This window comes from Pundamilia nyererei, unplaced genomic scaffold (assembly GCF_000239375.1).
Source record: "Pundamilia nyererei isolate P.nyererei 1_Seehausen unplaced genomic scaffold, PunNye1.0 scaffold00434, whole genome shotgun sequence".
NCBI lineage: Eukaryota > Metazoa > Chordata > Actinopteri > Cichliformes > Cichlidae > Pundamilia > Pundamilia nyererei.
The window spans coordinates 117,861-141,568 of NW_005187835.1; the positions used below are offsets into that span (position 1 = coordinate 117,861).

Here is a 23,708-nt window from a genome sequence, read left to right on the forward strand (position 1 = left end):
AGATCATACTAACATGTTGAAAGTAAAATCACAAAGACTCACGAATCTAAACTCATTTTAACTCCAAATGATATTAAACATAGGGCGGCACGGTGGTTAGCACTGTTGCCTCACAGCAAGAAGGTCCTGAGTTCAATTCCCCATCAGGTCGGGGTCTTTCTGTGTGGAGTTTGCATGTTCTCCTTGTGTTTGCGTGGGTTCCCTCCGGGTACTCCGGCTTCCTCCCAACGTCCAAAGACATGCAGCTTGTGGGGATAGGTTAATTGGATAATCCAAATTGCCACTAGGTGTGAATGGTTGTCTGTCCCTGTGTGTTGGCCCTGCGACAGACTGGCGACCTGTCCAGGGTGGACCCCGCCTCTCGCCCTATGACAGCTGGGATAGGCTCCAGCGCCCCCCGCAGCCCTGAAAAGGAGAAGCGGAAGTGAATGGATGGATGGATGGATGATATTAAACATAAGAGATTCCTTTTGGAAACGATGGATCAAACTTCCTGTCATGTATGATATTATGAGGCTCCATTTACACCTATGCCGTGAATATTGGTGAAAGCACCGTTAATGGTATGTAGAGGTTTTAAAGAAAACTGTGCTGCCATCCTGACAAGTCTGAGTGTCAGACGATAACAAACACATTGTGCATGTATCCCAACAGCACGAGTGTGGATGTGGATTTAAAAAAGGAGAAGATGAAGAATAAAGGAGACCTTACCAGGCAAACTTTATTAATCCACAGCAGTAAACAGTGCCTTTCTACTGTCAATACTAAACTACCTCTGGTACTTCCACTCACACCTAGAAAACCAGATAACTTGAATTATATATTAACAAATACCGACATTAGAAACTTAAATCATATCATACAAAGTCTATTCTGAATCATTCCTGCAGAGGGAGCTGTGCCCCTGCGTTCTTCCTTTCAATAAGCACAGGCTTGGGTAAATATCTGCTGTTGGACGTGCCAGGTTTCATACAAACACAGTCTGCATCTTCCATCAGAGTAAAACTGCAAAGTGAATCGAAGTCCAACTGGAGCGTCCGGCTCGTTTATCGTGCTGGTTCAACTGCAGGAGCGCACGCACACGCACACGCACGCACACGCACACACACACACACACACACACACACAGCTGTTAGTTTGGATGAACCTTACAATAATTCAAGAAACGAAAGAAGACTTACTGTACGAGGAGATGTCTATCTCTTCTGGCAGCTCGCCGATGTTCACCTCGAAGCGGTCCTGGACATCGTTGAGTGTGCGGGCGTCACCTTCATCAGACACAAATGTGATGGCCAGGCCTTTCGTTCCAAACCTGCCTGCTCGAGCAACCTACACCAAGACACCAGTGCAGCTGACCACATTACTCAGTCAGGATCACAGACTACAGCACAGTAGGGCAAACTAATCACAGTACAGGATAAGTATGGGACAATATAGTATGGCTTTGATAGAAGCCCTCTCCGTGTTTTTCTGGTATAGGTTAATGTTAGTGAATAAATGCTGTCCCAGAGTATTTGATCTGCCTTTTCTTTTCCGTACCCGTGTTTGTCCTATGAAGTCCTCTTTCAACAGAAGACTTCCTTCCAGCCTGGGTGCAGGACAGAGACCCCCCTTGCCACTCTTGGGATAAGCTACTACCTGCTCAGCTGATTATAACATTAATAAATGCCTCACACCCGTGTCTATCTAATAAAGAGCTCAGATTCCTCAGCATCTCCTTAAATATGTATTTGTACATCATCCAATAAGTCACAAATATCACCTTGTGCAGCTTTCACATATATTTCTATTACTCTTTTAGCCTGTCAACAACACATGGATAGTCTCACCCTGTGAAGGTAAGTGTCAGAGTCTTCTGGCATGTCATAATTGAAGGCAATAATGACTCTCTCAATGTCCATCCCTCGTCCAAACAGGTTGGTGGCCACCAGGATTCGCCTCTGGAAGTCCTTGAACTGCTGGTAGCGAGACAAACTACAGAGGACAATAAGTGAAGCTTAGTCTGTGTGTCACATATCCTCACATTGAAAGTTTCATTATGTGTGTATTGGGCTGCTGAGTTGATCAACATCCCCACACTACTGTGCAAATGTCCCCACTCATGTCTTTACATTTTTTTCTCCCAATGACACAGACCTTCTTGGAACTTTGGAAGTGGTCTTGAGTAACAGCTCTCCAGCTTCCTGAAAGACTTTCAAAGTTTTTCTTGGACATCAGCTTTTTTTAAGTGTATTTATGGGATTTCTGGTCACCGACATCAGTCAGACACTGATGCTGGATGAGAAGGACTGGCTCGTAGTCTCCACTTTAATTTATCCCACAGGTGTTTGTGACAGGGTGTGGTTTCTGGCTCAGCTGCAGGGGAGGGGTGGAGCAGTGCATAGAGGAGGCTGAAGGCCACAGCTGTTCCTCATTGTTCCACCTTGTCTTTCCCTATTTAAGTAGCACGTTAAGTCCATGGGTGTAGAGACTGGAAGGCGCAGAGACAGAGGAGGAGCTGAGTCATGTGTTCTGTCAGGCAGAGCTAAGAACTCTGTGCAGGCCAGTCAAGTTCTTCCACATCAAAGCTGCTTATTTATATGGAGCTTGCTTTGTGGACTTGTTGATTATCTGACAGGAGGATCACAACGTGCGTCTTCAACATTGTGTGTCTGATAAGGTGATCGGCAACACGAGCACCACAAGGGACTGTCCTCTCCCCTTTCCTCTTCACCATCTACACCACAGACCTTTTACTTTTAGATGATCCTGCAGTGGTTGGATGCATCAGTGAGGGTGATGAGTATTGGGCTGTGGTCGAGCAGAATCATCTGCAACTCAGCGTAGCAAAGACCAACGGATTTAGGAGGACCGGGAAACCTGTGAGCCCTGTTTCAATCCAGGGGGTCGATGTGCAGGACTATAAATACCTCAGAGTACACCTGATAATAAATTGTAGTGGGTTAAAAACACCACTGCACTCTACAGGAAGGGCCAGAGTCGTCTCTGAGGTCTTCAACAGCTGTCGGACAACACACAGGTGTTTCTATGAGTCTGCTGGGGCCAGTGCTATCCTCTGTGCTGTTGCATGCTGGGACAGCAGGTTGAGGGTTTCAGATGCCAGCAGACATCCTGTCACTTGTACAGTTTCCTCAAATTTTTGTGAAGGACCCAATGCACACTATGCTAATATTTGTGGTCATCAATATGTATGGAAAGGATCAGGAGGTCCAACAGTGAGTGCCTACAGCCATCGGTAAAACAAGGTAGGGTGGGTGATGTTGTGGGGATGGAGCTAGACTTTGATAAGGTGGTGTCTGAGAGGCGGATGTTGTCCAAGGTCAGGACAATGCTGGACCTCCCACCCACTCATGATGAGCTGGTCAGTCACTGAGAGACTACGATTACCCATAATGCACCACTAAAGGACACAGGAAGTCATTCCTGTCTGTGGATATCTCTCTCCATCTAATGCACATCCTCTACAGTGAAAATAACAAAATTAAGTTTTACAGTAAAATGTCAGTTATATATATTTAATCTCTGTAATATTCTGGATATTTACAATTGAGTTATTTTATAATGGAGCTAAATCATGATAGTAAATGGACTGGTTCTTATAAAGCGCCTTTCTACTCTGAGCGCTTTACACAACTTGCCTCATTCACACAAGCATTTTCTTCGATGCTGTTTCTATGTAAGTGCTTTCTTACACACTGCCAATGCACTAAAACATACCTGGATATAAAAAACGCACACAGGACAGTCAGTCATGGCCTCCCCAAACCTTTGAATGTCCTTTGGGAAGCCTGGAGAACTGCTCCTGAGTACTCATAAAGGAAGCTGTCTCAGAGAGATCAGACTGTGTTGAAGAATACCGGATTCTGGCTTTTAATCTTGTCAGACCTGTACAGACTGTGTTTTAATGTACTGTATTTCCTTTTACGGTATGTTTGCACGTTTCAATATATGACAGCACCATTGTCTTAACAATGGTTGGCTCAAGACTTTTGCACAGCACTGCATCTTAGAGCACACAACACCATAAGAACTCATGTTTGCGATGGTATAATCATCACAACGCATTAATTTAACAAAATAAAAGTGTCTGAGAGTGAAAAAAATAAAAGCCTCCTGCTTCCTTCTTCATAATATTATTATATAGTAGAAAGCATAAAGATGTGGGGTCCTTACTTTACAAAATAAAGTACCAACTGTTGTTGTGATTTGGTGCTATATAAATAAAACTGAATCAAATTGGCCACAAGAAAGAGACTGCAGCTGCAGGGAGCTAAGCTCGCTGTCAGCTGATTACATTTGAGCCATTTCCTAAAGCTTCACACTGAGCTTGTTATCCTCTGCCAAAAGAACAAGTAGAGTGAACACAACATGGCAGTTCAGTGTTATCTGGAGTAATGAAATAGTAACAAACGTTTATGGCGTCACCGCTCTCGGTTACCGTTCCTCCTGAGGCATCCCTCGATGGATGGCAATCGCTGGAAAGTTCTGCTCCACAAGCAGCTGAGCCAGAGCTACACAACGCTGGACGGACTTCACAAAGATCACCACCTGAGCAGCACAGCGACACAATCACTCAGCTACAGTGGACATTAAGTCCTGTCGGCTTCCTGTGTGTGTCTGTTTCACTGTGTGCGCCCCTCGTCTGCACTTGGAGACAATCGATCATTAACAGCTATTTATTACTTTACTCTAAGTAGAATCAAAAAGTTTTCATGTAGAACAACACCAGGACAAAAGAGACAGAGAGAAACAGGACAGCACCATCAGCCATGCTTCTTGACACTCACTAGCGCTCGACTTGTTTCTTTGTTCAGTGACAAGCTCGCAAACTGCACAAGCAGAACCTGTTGGATTAGCAGTTATGACACTGCTGTCCTGTTGGTTTCCTCCACGTCCTGTTAACTCTGCTGCTGACATGGTAAAGACAGAACTCCAGTGAACTGTTGGCCCTGTTGTCAAAAATACATGATTCAGGTATTAAAGTCAGTACTGGGCTGATATCTAACAAATACTGGGTGGGCGCACCCCTCACTCTGGTGGACCCTCACATACTCACATGACCAAAGTATATTGTTTCCCTCGCTCCCTCACACTGAAGCATAGTAAGGCCTTTAAGAGGACCATTATACTTTTCTGTCTGTACACACACATACTGTACATATCTTAATAAGTATTTCTTTAACTGTAAATGTGAGATGTCGTCCTCTGGCACACAGCCTAACCCTAACCCTTCTTTCTGAGAGGTGTAGCCAATCAGAAGAAGAATAGAGCCTGGTTTCAGGAAGTTGATGAGCTGAGGGGTTGCACACAAGTAGCATAAATGACATTTATTTTGATCTTTGAAATAACTAATGCTTCTCTAGCAGGATCTGCAAGTGTGTCCCACAGTAACATGCTTGTAAGACATGAACATAAAACGCAGCAATCTAATTCCCATCAACAGAAAAGCAAACAGACAAAACAAAAATGTCCACAGGGGGGTTACACTGTGGGGAAGGTATGGTGTGGGTACCTGATTGAACTCTAGTGCGTCCAGGAGATCGAAGAGCTTTCTGTTTTTCTCATTATCCTTCAGCTTGACGTAGTACTGCTGCAGCCCATGCAGAGTTAGCTTGGTTTCGTCATCTACAAAGATTTCCATCGGCTGGACCGGCAGGAGTTTGAAAGGGAGGTTGGCAAGATTCAGGGAAGAGCACACAAAGAGAACATCAAACATAATAAAGTGGAAGTGAAAAGGAAGCAGCGAGGAGACGGAGGGAAGGCTTTGGTATAGGTAACACACACACACACACACAGTTGTGTTTTCATATCTCTGTGGGGACATCTTATTGACATAATGCTTTCCCTAGCCCCTTACCCTAACCATCAAAGATGAATGCCTGACCCTCAGCCTAAACCTAACCATGACCTAACTGTGACCCTCACACTAAAACAAGATTTTGAGCCTCGAAAATCCCTTCAAATTTGTGGGGACGGGAACTTTGTCCCTATAAGAGCTGTTAGTCCCCACAAGTATAGTAAAACTCCACTTTTTGGTCCCCAGAAAGATAAGTAAACACACACACACACACTTCTTTCTTGTGACTTGGACTCATGGAGGCTGAACATCGACTTGGACTTTGTTACCCACTGTTCCAGCAGGCGAAGGAGTAGTGGAGGTGTGGAGGGAGCGGGAAGAGGCATGGCAGATGAAAGTGAAGAGGCGTATTTACATCTTGCATGAACTTTCTGCAGACTGGGCGGATCTCTTTACTCAGGGTGGCGCTGAACATCATGACCTGCTTCTCGTGGGGAGTCATACGGAAAATCTCTTGGACATCTCTGCGCATGTCTAAGGAAGAGAACATTATTTACAGTGTATTACAAACTCATCTAGATGCAGTGACTAAAGATTCAATAATGATGACTGAAGGCCCTTTCACATATGCACGCGCTGCACTCTGGAACCCATTTGTGTCTATTGTTTGTGCCACACAATAATGATTTCCTGCTGCACCGAGCAAAGCACAGCACATGCACACTTGTGACGTATTTTTGTGCGAGGAACAGAAACGAAGAGTACTGCTGCGCTGAGTTCAACCACATGATGAAGGAGAACATTCTGTACATATCAGAGTTTGGTGAACTGTTTGCCGCAGGTTCTGCAGACCTCAGAGAGAAGCAGTGTTGTGGAAACGACACACTCTTCACCAGCTGGGATAGTTACAAAGTTTTCTTCTTTATGAACCAGCGATACATGTTTTTATCAACATTTGACCATAATAGGACACAAACTCTCGTCAGAGAAACGCGTTTTGAAATGACAAGCAGTGAGTGCAGCGCACGGCCGATGTAAAAGGCCCTTCAAAAGAAAACATTTTTGCTTCACTTCGTACCAAATGAATTGTTAAAAACACCAAGAAATCTATGACATCACATTTGAAACAATTAATTCCTAAAGTTTTTGTACAGTATTGAACAATCATATCACCCAACATCTAAAACTGTTGTTACACTGAGAAAAATAAACCCTAAGAGCTGCCAAGTCTGCGTAGGTTCTCGGTCATCCAGGTCATAGTAATCTAAGGAGCTATTAAACAAATATGTAAGACTGCTTTCTTCCATTTGTGCAACATCTCTAAAATTAGAAATATCCTGTCTCAGAGTGACGCTGAAAAACTAGTTCATGCATTTATTACTTCCAGGCTGGACTACTGTAATTCATTATTATCAGGAAGTCCTAAAAACTCCCTGAAAAGCCTTCAGCTAATCCAAAATGCTGCAGCAAGAGTCCTGACAGGGACTAGAAAGAGAGCAGATTTCTCCTGTTTTGGCTTCCTGTTAAATCCAGAATTCAAAATCCTGCTCCTCACATACAAGGTCTTAAATAATCAGGCCCCATCTTATCTTAATGACCTTGTAGTACCATATCACCCTATTAGAGCACTTCGCTCTCGCTCTGCAGGCCTACTTGTTGTTCCTAGAGTATTTAAAAGTAGAATGGGAGGCAAAGCCTTCAGTTTTCAGGCCCCTCTTCTGTGGAACCAGCTTCCAGTTTGGATTCAGGAGACAGACACTATCTCTACTTTCAAGATTAGGCTTCAAACTTTCCTTTTTGCTAAAGCATATAGTTAGGGCTATGGCTGAGCCATATTATACCATTCACAGTAATACCGGTACAATGTTAGGCAACGATAAGAAAATGAAATATCGCGATAGAATATGGGTAAAACGCGCATGCGCAGTGCCTTTGCTTTCATGCGCACATGGCCGATTGTTGAGTGAAACGGATGAACCAGAATTGGTTTGTAAAAATGGTGCAACTTCAGTGATGTGGAACTGGTTTGGTGTTTGTCCGTCAGATACACAACAAAGCACTTTTTTTTGTAGAACATGCAAGCGGGCCGTCGTTATTACCGTATTTGTCGGACTAAGGTGCTCTTAAATCTGGGAGTAATCTGGGTCCTAAACTCCGTCTCTTCAGGTCCCAAAGTCAAACGAACACTGCAGCATCACTGAGAGTTAAAAACTGTCTAAATTCTTTCATCTTTAATAAAACGATCAGCATTGCTGCTTTACCAGGTGTAACTATGAAGTTTAACTTCCAGGCATCCATGAAAACAGAATTTATGACATTTAACAGTTAGAAGTTAGCAGGAAGCTAGCGGAAGTTAGCTCGCTAGTTACCTAAGCATGATATAGCATGTTCTGACTGAGAGATTTCTCAAACATTCAAACGTTCAGCTCTGCTATCACTTCCAACATAAATGAAGACAGAAAACTAAACAGCAGTGACGTTTGTAGGGTTACTGAAGTTGGGCTAGCTGCTATATAATGATGTGATACGTGATCGCTAGCTACACAGCTATGTTAGCATAACAAACACAGTGAAGCTGCATAATGAATGCTAACACTTTTGCACTCGATAAAAGTTAACGTGAAGGTTCCTGATAGTTAGAGACAAATGCAATCGCATGGCAGGATGCTGTAAACGGACCAAACTTCAGTCAGGAGAACAACTGAGATAATCCATCCACAATACAAGGTTAGTCATTAATATACTGCAACAACATGGGAATAGAGCAGCTGTGATAGAATACAGCAGTAATCAATGGTACAGAAGTGGAGGAAGCAAGAAGAATGAGTTTAATAAAGTTTGACTGCTTTGTTTTGCTTAATGTGTCTTATAATCTCGTGCACCTTATGGTCTGAAAAATACATATTAGACTTTTTTTATTTGGCACACTGCAGTTTAATGTAGCAAAGCAGCTCTTTTTAACTTCAGTGGATATTATACAGGATGCTCAGGATATGTCAGCAAATTTGCATTTGCACTGCTAAATTTTTATATAGCTTTAATGCACATAAAAAACAGCTGCTTGTTTAAGTGAAAATAAATGGATGGTTTTTTTGCACTAGTAAAGTTGTGGAGTTGTATTTTGTCTCGCCTTAACTATATCGTCAGTTATATCGTTATCACAAATTTTCAAATATATATCGTGTTAAATATTTTCGGCCATATCGCCCTGCTCTAGTTAGGGCTGGACCAGGTGACCCTGAATCCATCCTCCCTTAGTTATGCTGCAATAGGTGTAGGCTGCTGGGGGATTCCCATGATGCACTGGGTGTTTCTTCTTCACTCACTATGTGTTAACAGACCTCTCTGCATTGAATCATATCTGTTATTAATCTCTGTCTCTCTTCCACAGCATGTCTTTATCCTGTCTTCGTTCTCTCACCCCAACCAATCACAGCTGTCGGAGGTTTCTTCCTGTTAAAAGGGAGTTTTTCCTTCCCACTGTCGCCAAAGTGCTTGCACATAGGGAGTCATATGATTGTTGTGTTTTTCTCTGTATTTATTATTGTAGGGTCTACCTTACAATATAAAGCACCTTGAGGCGACTGTTGTTTTCTGGTACTGTATATATAAAACTGAACTGAAAGCAACTGGATTTCTTTAAGTTTCTTGAAGACGTTTCACGTCTCATCCGAGAAGCTTCTTCAGTTATAAAACAAAATGGTGGAGATTCCCAGGTATTAATCCTTAGTAGAAGTTGTCCCTTAACCTCTTAAGACCTGAACTCTTTCATGGCATGCATTTTTAATTTTTCTTTGCTATTTGGGCTGATTTAGACCCGATGGATGTAAAAACAAAGAATTACCAGAATTTTTTTATACCCGATTTTTGTTTCTGAGATAAATTAGATCCACATATGAGGACATTTGCTTTACATTTGGATAGAACAGTGGCAGTATAATGTCCTCGTAAGTGGATATCAGGCCCTTGTAGAACAAAATTTTGTATTTTGGTCTAGACAACCCAAAATGTGATGTCCACATATGTGGACGTCAGGTCCTAGGAGGTTTAGAAGGTTGTTGACCCACTATTGATCATTTCCTACACCACATGCGCCATGGTGAGAAAAAAGGCGTGGATTATTATCGTCAGAGTTTTGATGCATGCTCAATCATCCAGGTAAGTAAATCCCAAAGGTTGATTCCGTTCACCTGGACGTTTTGTGGGAGAAACATTTCGTTACTCGTCCAAGTGACTTCTTCAGTCTCAGCTGACTGCAGGTTTCCAACCTTATAAACAGCACATTTACACAATGAAGGAAACTATTGGTGGGTGAACAATGGGCTGGGAGGTCATGACCATTAATCAAAGACCATTGATCAGTGGCCATGAGTCCCATTCACAGAGAGCTGGGGAATGGCTGCAATCACAGCATTGTAAGATGGTGACAGATGCACCCTTAGGCCCCTCCTCCATTCAGAGATGGTCTTTCCCTTTTCACGTAAATGGCCTCCTTGACTTGGTGTTCAAACCAGCGTTCCTCCCTGTTCAGGATGTTACATCCTCATCATTGAAAGTGTCCACTGGCCTGTAGGTGTGCATAGACTGCAGAGTCCTGGCCACAGTTCGAAAGAACATCGTCTTCTATTTTCATGGCCGGTACTTCCTGTCCACCTTTCAGTTCTTGTCTTGAAGTGAATTGTTCCTCTTTTACAAAGACACTTTTCGCAGTTACAACCAGACATGACTAACCTCTTTCCTATAAATACATCTAACTCATGTGTTTGTGTATGTCACGACCTCACTCAGCCTCTATGTCACCTCTCACTTACAGTCTTGTCCTTAAATGCTCTTTCTCAATTCACCTGTTGCACTTCTGACCTTTCACCAGAACAGAGGCTCATCCTAACTGAGACTATGTATATGTCATCTACTAAATAAATGTTTTAATCAAGAGCCTCTACTAAGAGCTTAATAAAAGAATATAAAAGTATAACAGACAATTTGAATAACCTAGTAATTCAAATAGCCTCGTCTAATCTGCTCCTCAGAATAACTTAGACTCTGCTTTCACTTCTGCAAACTCTCTGCAACTTCCTGTCAGCCTGCAACTTATTCTTTCTAAAACACACACACTGTTTAAACCTCTGAATACAATATCAATGCTGCAGATTCTATTATTAATGCAAGGGTACTGATGATAATTATTTAACAATAGCAGTAAAATAATTTCCCTGCTCCACACCCTCCAAAGAACACTGCCACCTGCAGGAAAACAAGCATACATCATACTGTTTGAGCTGGGAGAAACTGATGTATGAGTTCAAGCTGCTTTACCTTAACAGTGGGCATGTACTTTGAAAATCTCTCATATTCCTTGCTGATCTGAAACGCCAGCTCTCTGGTATGGCACATAACCAGGACAGAGACCTGCACATAAAAATGGCAAAGATTAAGATATAGTACCAACTTAATTCACTATGGGATGTATTTACTGCACTATGGTCCTTGAAAACACGATGCATCTGTAAATCTGAATGTACGCTGTTCTTTTTTCCCTGCACGCTACTGCAAGTCTTTCGTTCAAACTCAAACAGCCCAAAACTCTTTACCAAGCGTTCTGCCAAGTGGATGGTAATAATTAAGAGTGACTCAAACATTTTTCTCTCATCTGGATTTTAGCAGTTGGTCAGTCAGGAGTTGTGAAAAGCCCTAATCACAACATCATGGAGTCAACTGACTCTGTGACTGTCAGGTAAAAGTCGGCATTTTACACAAAAGACACAACGCAATATCCCGAGTTTGCTTTCAGATTTGTTTTTGAGCCTGTTTATCTAGACATGAAGGCTCCACAAGTACAGAACAAATGTCCTCATTAGCTAAAAATCAGCTGTAAGTAGAATCTAAAATGAAAATAAATGCAGAAAAGCAATTAAATGACAGTTGTTACAATATAATAAAACACCTTTTAGCTCTGTCCTGGCTGCTACACCTCACCTGACCGGTGATGGGCTCTAGCTGCTGCAGGGTGGCAAGAACAAACACTGCTGTCTTCCCCATCCCAGACTTGGCTTGACAGAGCACATCCATACCCAGGATTGCCTGAGGGATGCATTCATGCTGAACTGGAAGGAGAACACATGAGCAGGAGAATTTCAGCTCATTCAGGATGCAGCAACCAGAAACCAGTACTCAAGCCATTTCTTTCACTCCCAGTTCAATGCAAAGTTACCTTTAAAATCCTTTAATTATTTCACAAAGCTCTCTGTGGTTTGCCCTCCAGTATACTTTCTCAGGGTCTTTCAGAGTCAGAACTCTCAGGTCATCACATGCACATCTCTGAACTGTTCCCAGACTTAGGTCTACGGGTGCTTTCAGCATCTGTGGTCCTGTTCTTTGGAGCAAGCTGCCTGCTGACCTGAGGTAAGTTACAGTGGCTTGCAAAAGTATTGGGCCCCCTTGAACTTTCCCACATTTTGTCACATTACAGCCACAAACATGAATCAATGTTATTGGACTTCCAGGTGAAAGACCAACACAAAGTGGTGCACACGTGAGAAGTGGAACGAAAATCATACATGATTCCAAACATGTTTTACAAATAAATAACTGCAAAGTGGGGTGTGCGTAATTATTCAGCCCCTGAGTCAAAACTTTGTAGAACCAGCTCTTGCTGCAGTTCCAGCTGCCAGTCTTTTAGGGTCTGTCTCTACCAGCTTTGCACATCTACAGACTGAATCTTTGCCCATTCTTCTTTGAAACAGCTCCAGCTCAGTCAGATTAGATGGACAGCGTTTGTGAACAGCAGTTTTCAGATCTTGCCACAGATTCTGGATTGGATTTAGACACCAGACAGGTCAGGGATAAAGTTATTGAGACATTTAAAGCAGGCTTAGGCTACAAAAAGATTTCCCAAGCCTTGATCATCCCACGGAGCACTGTTCAAGCCATCATTCAGAAATGGCAGGAGTACGGCACAACTGTAAACCTACCAAGACAAGGCCGTCCACCTAAACTCACAGGCCGAACAAGGAGCTGATCAGAAATGCAGCGAAGAGGCCCATGGTGACTCTGGACAAGCTGCAGAGATCTACAGCTCAGGTGGGGGAATCTGTCCACAGGACAACTATTAGTCGTGCACTGCACAAAGTTGGCCTTTAGAAGCTGCTCTGGTCAGATGAGACCAAAATGAAAAACGCTATGTGTGGAGGAAAACTAACACTGCACATCACTCTGAACCATCCCCACTGTCAGATATGGTGGTGGCAGCATCATGCTCTGGGGGGGCTTCTCTTCAGCAGGGACAGGGAAGCTGGTGTATGTAACAGCGGTTGTACCAGTTCCCAATTTTCCTCCTGGCACCAGTTACTCACCCTCAGACGGATGTTCAAACCCACAATCCACTATGGCTCTCAGCAGTTCAGGTTTCAGCAGAAAGTCTCTGAATCCAGAGGAGTGAATGGACACATAGGAGCCCTTCACTTCCTCCTTCCTTATCAACATCTCACTTGCACCTCCAACATCTCCAACCCCTCCGGCCTCCACCTCATCATCTTCATAGTCCAACAGCTCGTTATCTACGTCGTTTTCTGTCATCCTGACCCTGCTGCGAAACGAGAAAAACAAATGTGACGTATGAAACTTCAGGAACAAAGAGCTTTTAAACTTTCGCAGTACTAGAAGGTTCAACATGGCCAAAGTTTTAATTATTGGAGTCAGCATGTGTGCAAATAAGAGCCAGCAGCTTAGACTTCAGAAGGTTGGGCTTGTTTTACTCCTGGTTTGGAGACGTCAGTCAGAGCAGATGTCCTTAATCTAGCTATCTCAAGCTCATGCTCTGAGTGCAGCAGCCCAATCCCACCTCCCAAAGTCAAATCCTAATCAACTTCATTGTTATTATACTGACAATTAGACAAACACCATTAACCCAGGTATCCAAGTCCATAGGAAAAACGCAGGACATCATTCCATACAATGCAGCGTATAAATGAATGACACACGTGCAGCTCATCACTGTTTCAGAGAAGAACCTTTTCCATTTTTACTAAACAAACTATAATCAGAGAAAAAAAATGCAGAGAAGAATAAAAAAAGATTCTCCACCCTCCTCAAAAAATACATAAAAATTAGAGAAGAAAGGGGAGAGAAAACAAATACGCAGAAAAATGTCAACAATGTTGAGAAATGATAAATTGATTTTTAGGCATTTAGCCATGTAGAGATAACTACTATGCCTGGCTCGACTTGAAACAGAGCAGTAGAATGGGGGAAAAGCTGATTTTTACTGACTTTGAACACACCTTGATTATTGGCGCCCCGTAGCGTCAATTTAGGGTTTACAGAGAATTGTCCAATAAAAGAGAAAATATCCATGAAGTGCTTTGTTGATGCTAAACTGCTTAGCTACTTGCAGACATGCATCATAACAAAACAAAAGATAAATGAAGTGGGCTTACAGAAGCAGGAGAGCACACCAGGTGCCAGTCCTGTCCGCCAACAACACAACAGCAAGGCTATAAGTTGAACATCATCACAACTGGATAACAGAAGCTTGGAAACCGTTGCCTGGTTTGATGAGTCTGCTACAACGCTTGCATGGGAGGGTCAGAATTTAGCACAAACAACATGAGTGTACCCTATTTCCCGGACTACAAAGCGCACCTGAATATTAGCCGCACAAGCTAAAATCAGGGGAAAATCCTGTTTTGTACATACATTAGCCGCACCTGACTAAAAGCCGCAGGTGTTTCAATGTTGACTCATCATATGTAAGAGAATATGCACAAAGGGAATTGTCATGAAAGAGATGGCTGTTTGGAGACACACCCCTTTTATTAATATTTTGAAAAACAAGTTATGGGTACATATTTGCACATGTAGTACATAACAGTAGCCTACAGCACACCAGAAAAATAGATCCGGCCTACCTTTTAGGTTCAGGTGCAGTGACACAGCTTTAACAAGACAAGTCAGTCATTCACCATCTTTCTCTTCTTCCTGCACACTAAAACCACCAAAGTCCTCTCCTCCAGTGTCGGAAACGAACAGGCTCAGGATGGCTTCGTCATCCACTCTCCGCTTCTCTCCTTCGTTGTCACTTTCAAAACCAAAGAAATCCTCGTTGTCAGTATCAGAGTCGAACACCCTCAGAAGGGCCGTGGCGGTGTCCTCCTCTCCATCATGCAGCAGTCCAGCCCTTCAAATCCGTTGGTGATCGTGGATGTTTTCACACTTTTCCACGCTGTCAGATTCCACCGGTGGAGTTGAGCATAACTTGCTTTTCGCAAGTTTATCGCCGCTCGTCATCCACGCCTCCTGCTGAACGCGTAGCGCTACTTTGAAGTTTGTTTTTCGCGCTACTTGTACAGCACTATGTTGCCTGGCGGATGGACATGTGACCAACATACCACTCTTGAACCCCGATACTGTGTGTCTGATCACATGCCCTTCCGCCAGGCAACGTAGTGCCGTACAACAGCGGAACAAACAAAACAAATCCTCTTATGATATGACAAAAATCATGGACAACCCTTAGAAAAGCCGCACCTGACTAAAAGCCGCAGGGTTCAAAGGTTGTGCAAAAAGTAGCGGCTTATAGCCCGACAATTACGGTATATAAATACGTACTTTATTGATCCCACATGTTTGTGTTACAGCAGCATGATTACAAATAGGGCTGCCACGATTACGTCGACTATCAAAATCATCGTCGACTAATTTAATAGTCGACGCGTTATTTAAAGCTTTGTAAGATCCTGAAAGACGCAGGAATAAGTAGCAGGATTTAAGAGTGTGATAACGGACTGAAACAGAAGATGGCAGCACTGCATGTACAAGGATGCCAGCTGTCGTTAAACCCCGAAGAAGAAGAAGAAGCTGTGTCCGGCAGCTGTGTCCAAATTCAGGGGGCGCATCCTTGGGAGGCCGCATTTGTGAAGGCTTTCCAAATTCAAAGACTTCTGCAAATGCGGCCGACAAATGCGTCCTACTTTTCCCCAGATTTGAAGGATGGGTCGGGCGTATGGCCCAACATATCCCAGAATTCATAGCACAGCTCAGCCAATTCCAGTTTCCAACAATGGCGTATTTTCAAAAGCGCTCCGACGTTTTCGGAGACGTCTGTTACCCACTAGCTCGATAGCTAGCCGGGGGCTAGGTCACTAGAGCCGTGAGAACACCGGACTCCCGGCAGATCATTTTCAAACCCACCGCCGTCTTTCGCTACTCAGGTTAAACACGATATATGAGTCACTTAGATAACTTAAAATGTTGTTGTTTGGCTTTTTTCAGTATTTTATTTGTTCCTGAGTAAATCGGTTTGGCTGAGATTAAAGTTTTTACACAGCTGAATAAACGTCAAGCAGACAGCTGATTATCAGAAGTGTGAGATGCTCGAGAATTTATTCCGGTGTCCTGTTATATTTTAGATAGAAGGAGTTTATTAAACTTCACCGAAACAATCTGCAGATTTCATTAAACTTTAATAAACTATCATCATGTCTTTATTTGTAGTTAGCACCTGAAACACTTCAAGCTGTAAGCTAATGATAGTTATATGAGAGCAGATGCTGCTGGTGCAATAAGCTGTACCTGTACGTCCAATGGATGATGATCTGATTAGTCGACTAATCGCAAAAATAATCGGTGACTAGTCGACTATCAAAATAATCGTTTGTGGGAGCTCTAATAACAAATATGAGTAAAAAAATAGAATCTACAATAAACAACAAATGAACAACACAGTTATATGAAAGTGCCACGGGTGCCTGTAAAGGTCTTGTACTATACTGATGCTCGATAGATACTTAACCTGCACTCTCTCTCTCTCTCTACACACACTTAAAGTAAGACTGACATTGTGTAAGAGAGAATTACAAACTGCATTAAAATAAATAAATAAATAAAATAATATGTACACTATAAATCTAAGAAAAACAGCTCCATGCAGGAGCAATACTAAAATATGTAGCTGACTGGTGTGTTCACAGAATGAAGAATTATGGTGGTGGTGGGGGGGGGGATCAGTGGGAGGAGCTCTGCTGTCTCCAAACTGTGGAGTAGAGCGGATGTGATGGGTTATCCTTGATGGAGATGAGTGTGACCTCTGACCCTCACTGACTCAAACACCTCCAAATTCTGACCGAGGTGCTTCCAGGCTTTTGAATTAGTGTTTAAATCTTGCTGGCAGTGATGCTGCCCCTTCAGCAGACAGCAGCAGAATAGATGCACTCTCTACCACAGGATGTTAGAAGATCTCCAGCATCTTGCTGCACACATTAAAGGATCTGAGCTTCCTTAGAAAGTAGAGTCTGCTCATCCCCTTCTTGTACACAGCATCACCGTTGGGCCTTCAGTCCAATCTGTCATTCAGGTGACTGTGGAAACCCAGTATTACTAACCACCACATCAGACAGGTTGGCCCACAGCCGTACAAACTGAGGCCTCTCAGACAGATAGTGAGGAATACAGGAGACAGCAGAATGGATCCATCCTGGGTTGTATCAGCAGCTCATGGTGTTGCTGTAGTAATGGCCTGGAGGATAATTTATTGGCATGGTTTGTGGCCCTTAGTATCAAATGAGCATTGCTTAAATGCCACAGCCTGCCTGAGTACTGTTGGTGACCATGTCCACCCCTTTGGGGGATAGCACACCATGTCACAAAGCTCAGATAATCTGAGACTGGTTTTTTGAACATGACAATGAGTTCACTGTACTTAAACGGCCTCCACAATCACCAGATGTCAAGCCAATTGAGCACCTTTGGGAGATGGTGACAAATCTGCAGGAACTGTGTGATGTTATGATGTCCACATGGGCCACAGTCTCTGAGGAAATGTTTTCAGCACCTCGTTGAATTGTTGCTACAAAGAATTCAATCAGTACTAACAAAGTGTACAAAGGTTACAAAGTGTTTTGAGTAAAAGCAGAATACTGGTACTGTCACACTGGTGCCTATCCCAGCTGTCTTAGGGCAAGAGGCAGGGTACACCCTGGACAGGTCGCCAGTGTGTCACAGGGCTAACACATAGACACAGATAACCAATCACACTCACGGGAAATTTAGAGTTTCCAGTTAACCTAACCCCACTAACTGCATGTCTTTGGATTGTGGGAGGAAGCCGGGGTACTCAGAGAAAACTCACGCAAACACAGGGAGAACATGCAAACTCCACACAGAAAGACCCCGGCCTGATGGTGGAACTGAACTCAGGACCTTCTTGCTGTGAGGCAACAGTGCTAACAACTGTGCCACCCTGCAAAATTTTTTTATATTGCATAAATGCCAGAATAGTGGTGAGTGTCTAACATGAGGCACCAACTTTTACAGCAGGCTAGATTTTCTATAAGGATTCCAGTGATGTCCACCACCTCAGTTTGAAAACATGAATCAGTCCACTGTGCTAAAAATCAATTGCCTGGTTTCATTTTGAAGGAATATTCCGGAACTTTTATTTTTATTGTCGCTGAATATTAAATAGCTATAACCACACGCGCAGTTATGTTTTGACTTTTGAAAGTTCAAATCCAGCAATACTGATGTCTTTAAGATTTCTTCATCACACTGCAGATCATTACCGACATGAAACTACGGACGCCATAAAACTGGGACCATCCCTGATCTGTTATTTACTCGGGCTCGTCTGACATTACGGCAGCTGACGTAAACACAGCGCACGTGAGTGGCCGTTTTAGCAATAACCGTAAAAGCAAATCCCAAGTATTCTAAACAGCTAGCTGTCATTAGCTCAGCGGCTAACAAACAACTCGTCACATCTCACTGGAACATCTCACGGCTCAACATTAAACTTCAGAGAGGTGACAGTCATGTTGCCGCAGGTACTGATAACGTGCACTGCCTACAGTTCTTTTAATAATCGACATACCTTCACTACGAGAGAGAAAAGTCAACGTCTGTTTAAAGTAAAGCGCGATTGTTAGCGCGTCACAATGACGTGTAGAATGCGACGGACAACCATCCGCTGTAGGACCCGACTGTGTGTAACCATGCAGATGCCAGGCTGAAAGTAACAACAGGGAGTCTTTGCTATAAACCGCGTCTTGTTTAGATTGCCAACCCTGTAAAGACATTAAACGGTAAGTCATCAAAGTGTTTTGTTAAAGCTGAAGGCTGACGACGAAAGCTGAACACATCGTTAGTTGACAGTTGCGGATTTGATCGATCTTCACGTGTTCAAGTGCCACGCGCGGTGTTAGACAACAAAACAACATTACCGCTTTAACTTATTTTGGAAGGTAAGCTCTAAAATATGAATCGACTAAGCAAAATAAGTCAGTATAAATTTTCATTCGATTCCATTTTACAGTTATTAATCGTATCAAAATGTATAACAATAATACTTCGCATGAAACAGAGATGTCGTGTTTTGGTGGTGGTCCGAACTTCTGCCCAGAGTGTGGGAATGTTCTTCCTCTCCCAGGAATACCGGACGTAGTGTGCTGCCCCGGCTGCTCCTTTAGGATCCCTGTATCAGGTAAATTTCATATCAGAGTTTATGTGTGAGCATGAGCAGCAGAGATTTTGCTGCTGTCTCACTTTTTGTTTTTCTCATTTCGCTTCCATCTTGATATTCCTGTGATATTTATACAGCCTGTACAAATGAAGCGGCAGAGCAGCTATCTGAGAGCTATCTGCGAGCTATCTGCTGTCCATCTTTGGATCATTTTAGTTTCTTGCAGCAAGTGATTGTATTTTTATAAGCTCAATATACAGTATTGTGGCAAACGGATTCACTCACTCATCCAAATCACTGAATTTGGTGTTTCAGTCACTTCCATGGTCACAGGTGAATAAAATCAAGCATCCAGGCATGCAGGCCGCCTCTACAAACATTTGTGAAAGTATGGGTCGCTCTCAGGAGCTCAGTGAGTTCCAGCATGGTAACGTGATAGGATACCACTACATGTGGCCTTCAGATTAAATCAGAACAGTGTGTAAAGTGTGATGGGTTTCCGTGACCACCAGCTGCATCCAAGCCTTACATCACCAAATGCAATGCAAAGTGCTGGATGCAGTGGTGTAAAGCACGTGGACTCTAGAGCAGTGGAGACCTGTTCTCTGGATTGATGAATCACGCCTCTATTTCTGGCCATCCCATAGATGAATCTGGGTTTGGTGGTAGCCAGGAGAGCGGTGTTTGTCTGAATGCATTGAGCCAAGTCTAAAGTTTGGTGGAGGGGGGGGTTTATGGTGTGGGGTTGTTTTTAAGCACTGATAACACATTAGTGAGTGATAAGTGCACAGATGATTTCTTCTCTGCTTATTCAGAGTTCTCAGGTCAGGAGATCTATTCTGCCGTGGTGTTTAACCCTGCGGAGCAGACGGCTGTGTCTCAGGATGAGGAGGACTCTGAAATGAAGGGTGCTGTGGTAAGTGCTGCCTGTTTGCTGCCTGCTGAGTGTACTGCATGATACCAACAGCTCTATGTGCTACTAATAAGCTCTCTGCTTCCTGTAGATTGACAGGCGCTGCTCTCGTTGCAACAAAGAGGGTATGATTTACCATACCAGGCAGATGAGGTCTGCAGATGAAGGACAGACAGTCTTCTTCACCTGCACACACTGCAGGTAATCATCACGAGGTCACCATATGTTGCTGCTGTTGTGATTGTTTGCTCATCGTTTCATTTTGTCCTTGTAGGTATCAAGAGAAGGAGGACTCCTAAGAAGAGGGTCCTTTGCATCTCCCCCCTCCTGCTTACTCGGCTATTGTTGAAGACTGCACAAAAACGAGTTTAAACAGAGCTTACTCTAACCTTTATTTTAAACTTGAGTTTGTACAGTTAGGATTGAACAACATTTAAGTTTATGTGACTGTTGTACAGCTGACCACGTCAATAAAACCTTATTAAAGCAGCACTCCTGTTTTTCTCTTTGGCTGCTTGGATGCACAGCGCTGATATATAGTCGGCAGAAAGTTGTGTGTGAATAAACTCGAGCAGGATTTCAGCAACACCATATTCTTGACCTGATGGAGCCCCCACTGATTCATGTAATTGAATCAGAACAGGTGAAGCAATATTGAAATGTATCAGCTTTATTTTGTATAGTTTTTTCTTCACTAAATAAACTTTGTATATTGTTTATGTGATCAAAACAAACAAATGTGTGTTTACAGCTAAATGTATCCATATTTGATGCCTTTTAGGTTTCTAGTATTAGACCTCTGTCTATGAGCTGACACAGCTAACCTGGCCTGTTTGGCTGAAGGTTGCAGCAGATACAGGAATAATGTCCATAACCAAAGACCTCAGTAACAACTCTGACTGAGGGCACTGATTGAAGGAATCAAGGGCGTAGATTTGGTTTTGGCGTTGGTGGGGACGGATGATTCAGCCACCGAACGCTGCCCCGTTTCTTATTTTGTCCTTTTTGTTTTTGCTTCTTGATAAAAGGAGAAATATACTTGCCTACACATGCTATTCTACATGCTTTTAAACCATTTAAAATCACAATTCATAGTTTTATATGTGAATTATATAACGTTAAATTACTATTTAAAAAAATGACTGACTAAGTATTTTAGACTTTAGTTTACTTCAGCCATATTCCATATAAATCAGGTATCATACAAAAATAAAAATAGCTTCAAATACAGTCATGACAATAAAAGAATATGACTTTAAGGACTTAACAACATTACTTCAGTTACACCAACATCTCTGATACATCAGCACTAAGGGAACACTGAATGACCTGCTGGTTTTGTCCATAAAACTACTCGTCTAAGATGACCACGAAGTAAAAGATCTCTCAGCAAAATTATGCAACATTTTAGGCACTGTTGCCCCGATCAAGTCAGTGAGCTGGGATGTTTTTATTCTCAACATGAGCTACTGTTACAGCAACAGATATGGACTACATGCCCCACATAACAACTCAACGTCCACTATGTGAGGGAGACAAACACATGCCTGCTCCTCTCACTAACAGAGATAAACTGCTGCTGGCATATTGGTTTTACATCTATACTGTCCAGCCTCTCCTGGTGGACACACAGCAGCATTGTTTAATCTCGTTTGAGTCATTGTGGACCTTAGCCTTGTTTTTAGTCTTCTGAGAGCACTGAAGCTTCTCTCAGCCTCAGTACCTGCGTTTTATCCTCAGATTAAAATTATTATTGTGTGCGTGATGTGCCTCACCTTTGGCCCTGGCTCCTCCCCTCTGACTGCACTAGGACATACTGCCAGCTGTCAGCTACCTAAAAAAGGATCCTGGTGTTATTTGTCTCTCAGAAACAGTTCATAACTTCCCTTCAACTCATTCATGTCACCTAAAAGGTAAACCTGTTTCTCCATCACAGCTCTGATGATCCAGTAAGGACATCTCCTGGTTTCATCTTCATGTTTCCCTCTCACCAGATAACCAAACCATATCATGACCAGCAGCTTTACAGCTGTGGCTCCAGCAAACATCAGCTGATACTAGAAATTAATATTAAATAAATTCTAACAACAGCTGATCAAGCTTAAACGTGCTGCTGTTGTTTAGCGCGACATCCGCTGGTTTCCTCTTTCGGCGCAAAGTGAGCGATTGTGGAGGTAAGCATCAACGACACAGCTCTCAGTTCTCACTCCTTCTTTATTCGTCTCCAACATCAACTGCGCATATCGCGCCACAAAACACAGGAACACACTTCCTCTACACTGGGTGTGAGTGGAGCCCTCTAGTGGTCCACCACACGATAAACAAACAAGAGAGCCGATCAGCTGATCATTGATCAGTTTTCATGATTGAAGTAGAAACGGGAGAGGGAGGTGGAGAATGAAAGAAGAAGAGGCAGCTGTGCAGCAAAGACACAGAATAACTCCAGCTTTGTGTCTTTTTCATTGTAGCTGAATTGCGGGACAAACTGTTCCTTTTCACCTCAATAAGAAACGCGAATACGGTTGGCAACTCTAATAACTTATGAACAAAATAAAGTTCAACATCATTAACTTCATAGCACCACCCAGCTGTGTAGAAACTCCGTCATGCTAGCTAGCACGCAGTACGGAAAAAGTCAGAATAACGAAAATAAACTCCACCTAAACTTGGTTCATATCTGACCCAGAGAGACTGCAGGTCAGAACTTCTTACCTGAAGTTCAGTTCACACTTGGACCGGCGGCCGCCTCGGCTCTCTTTTCCTTCTGCGTCCCCTTTCCTTCATCCACCTGCTGCCTCCACCACTTGCTAATGTTACTGAATCTGTGGAAACTCCGCGATGCCACCAAACGAAGTAACGAGTAACGACCCTATCTAAATCCCAGTAACGAGTAACGCGTTCCTGATTTTGGCATAATAACTAGTTACCGTGCTCGTTACCACAATAATAACGTAGTTACTGTAACGCGTTACTTAATAACGCGTTAGTCCCAACACTGCTCACTAGTAATTTATAAAAAAAAGTTACTACTACTACTACTAATAATACATTTTATTTATAAAATGTCTTTCAAGATACTTAACAATAGAATAAAACACGTAATAGAACAAAGACAAAATAAAGAACAATAAAAACAAAAGCACAGGATAAAATAACAAACAGACAAACTAGTCCACAAGGATGGGCGTAATTAACAGTTCATATTCCAGATCCTTGTCGAACTGTACTTTAATATACAGGGAGTGATTTTATTATACAGCCTGCCTTCATTTGTATAACTGGGTTGTGAAGAAGAAGAAAAAACCCCAACATAACACAACACTGTTGAACAGAACAGCAAACTGTAAAATGTAGAACATTTTGACTCGAGTCCTCCGTAAAATACAGGTTTTACCACAATACAAATCCACTTTGTAATTTTACAGCACCTTTTTAAAAATTTTCCCCGGATGTCAGCGTTTCCAAACTAAATGCAGCAGGCGGCGACATAGCACCCTTCTAATAGTACGATCTCAATTAAAAGTAACAGAAGAAGAAAACGACCA

General features: G+C 42.8%; 2 protein-coding genes across 2 annotated transcripts; one reads left to right on the top strand and one right to left on the bottom strand.

Moving 5' to 3' along the window:
- Window positions 1-397: 397 nt before the first annotated feature.
- ddx39b (DEAD (Asp-Glu-Ala-Asp) box polypeptide 39B) lies at window positions 398-18,724 on the bottom strand. Its single transcript, XM_013916027.1, is given in 12 exon segments — window positions 398-1,063; window positions 1,182-1,329; window positions 1,830-1,974; window positions 4,439-4,548; window positions 5,513-5,644; window positions 6,213-6,440; window positions 7,114-7,150; window positions 11,022-11,041; window positions 11,114-11,206; window positions 11,774-11,901; window positions 13,150-13,382; window positions 18,663-18,724. Coding segments are annotated over 11 exon segments (1,281 nt in total). The 5' UTR covers window positions 13,373-13,382; window positions 18,663-18,724; the 3' UTR covers window positions 398-1,046.
- Window positions 18,725-18,796: 72 nt separating this feature from the next.
- polr1h (RNA polymerase I subunit H) lies at window positions 18,797-20,655 on the top strand. The gene is made up of 5 exons (XM_005753503.2): window positions 18,797-19,032; window positions 19,152-19,271; window positions 20,066-20,166; window positions 20,255-20,364; window positions 20,438-20,655. Exons 2-5 carry the CDS (start codon window positions 19,154-19,156, stop codon window positions 20,460-20,462), a joined length of 354 nt encoding a protein of 117 aa, XP_005753560.1. The 5' UTR covers window positions 18,797-19,032; window positions 19,152-19,153; the 3' UTR covers window positions 20,463-20,655.
- Window positions 20,656-23,708: the final 3,053 nt, after the last annotated feature.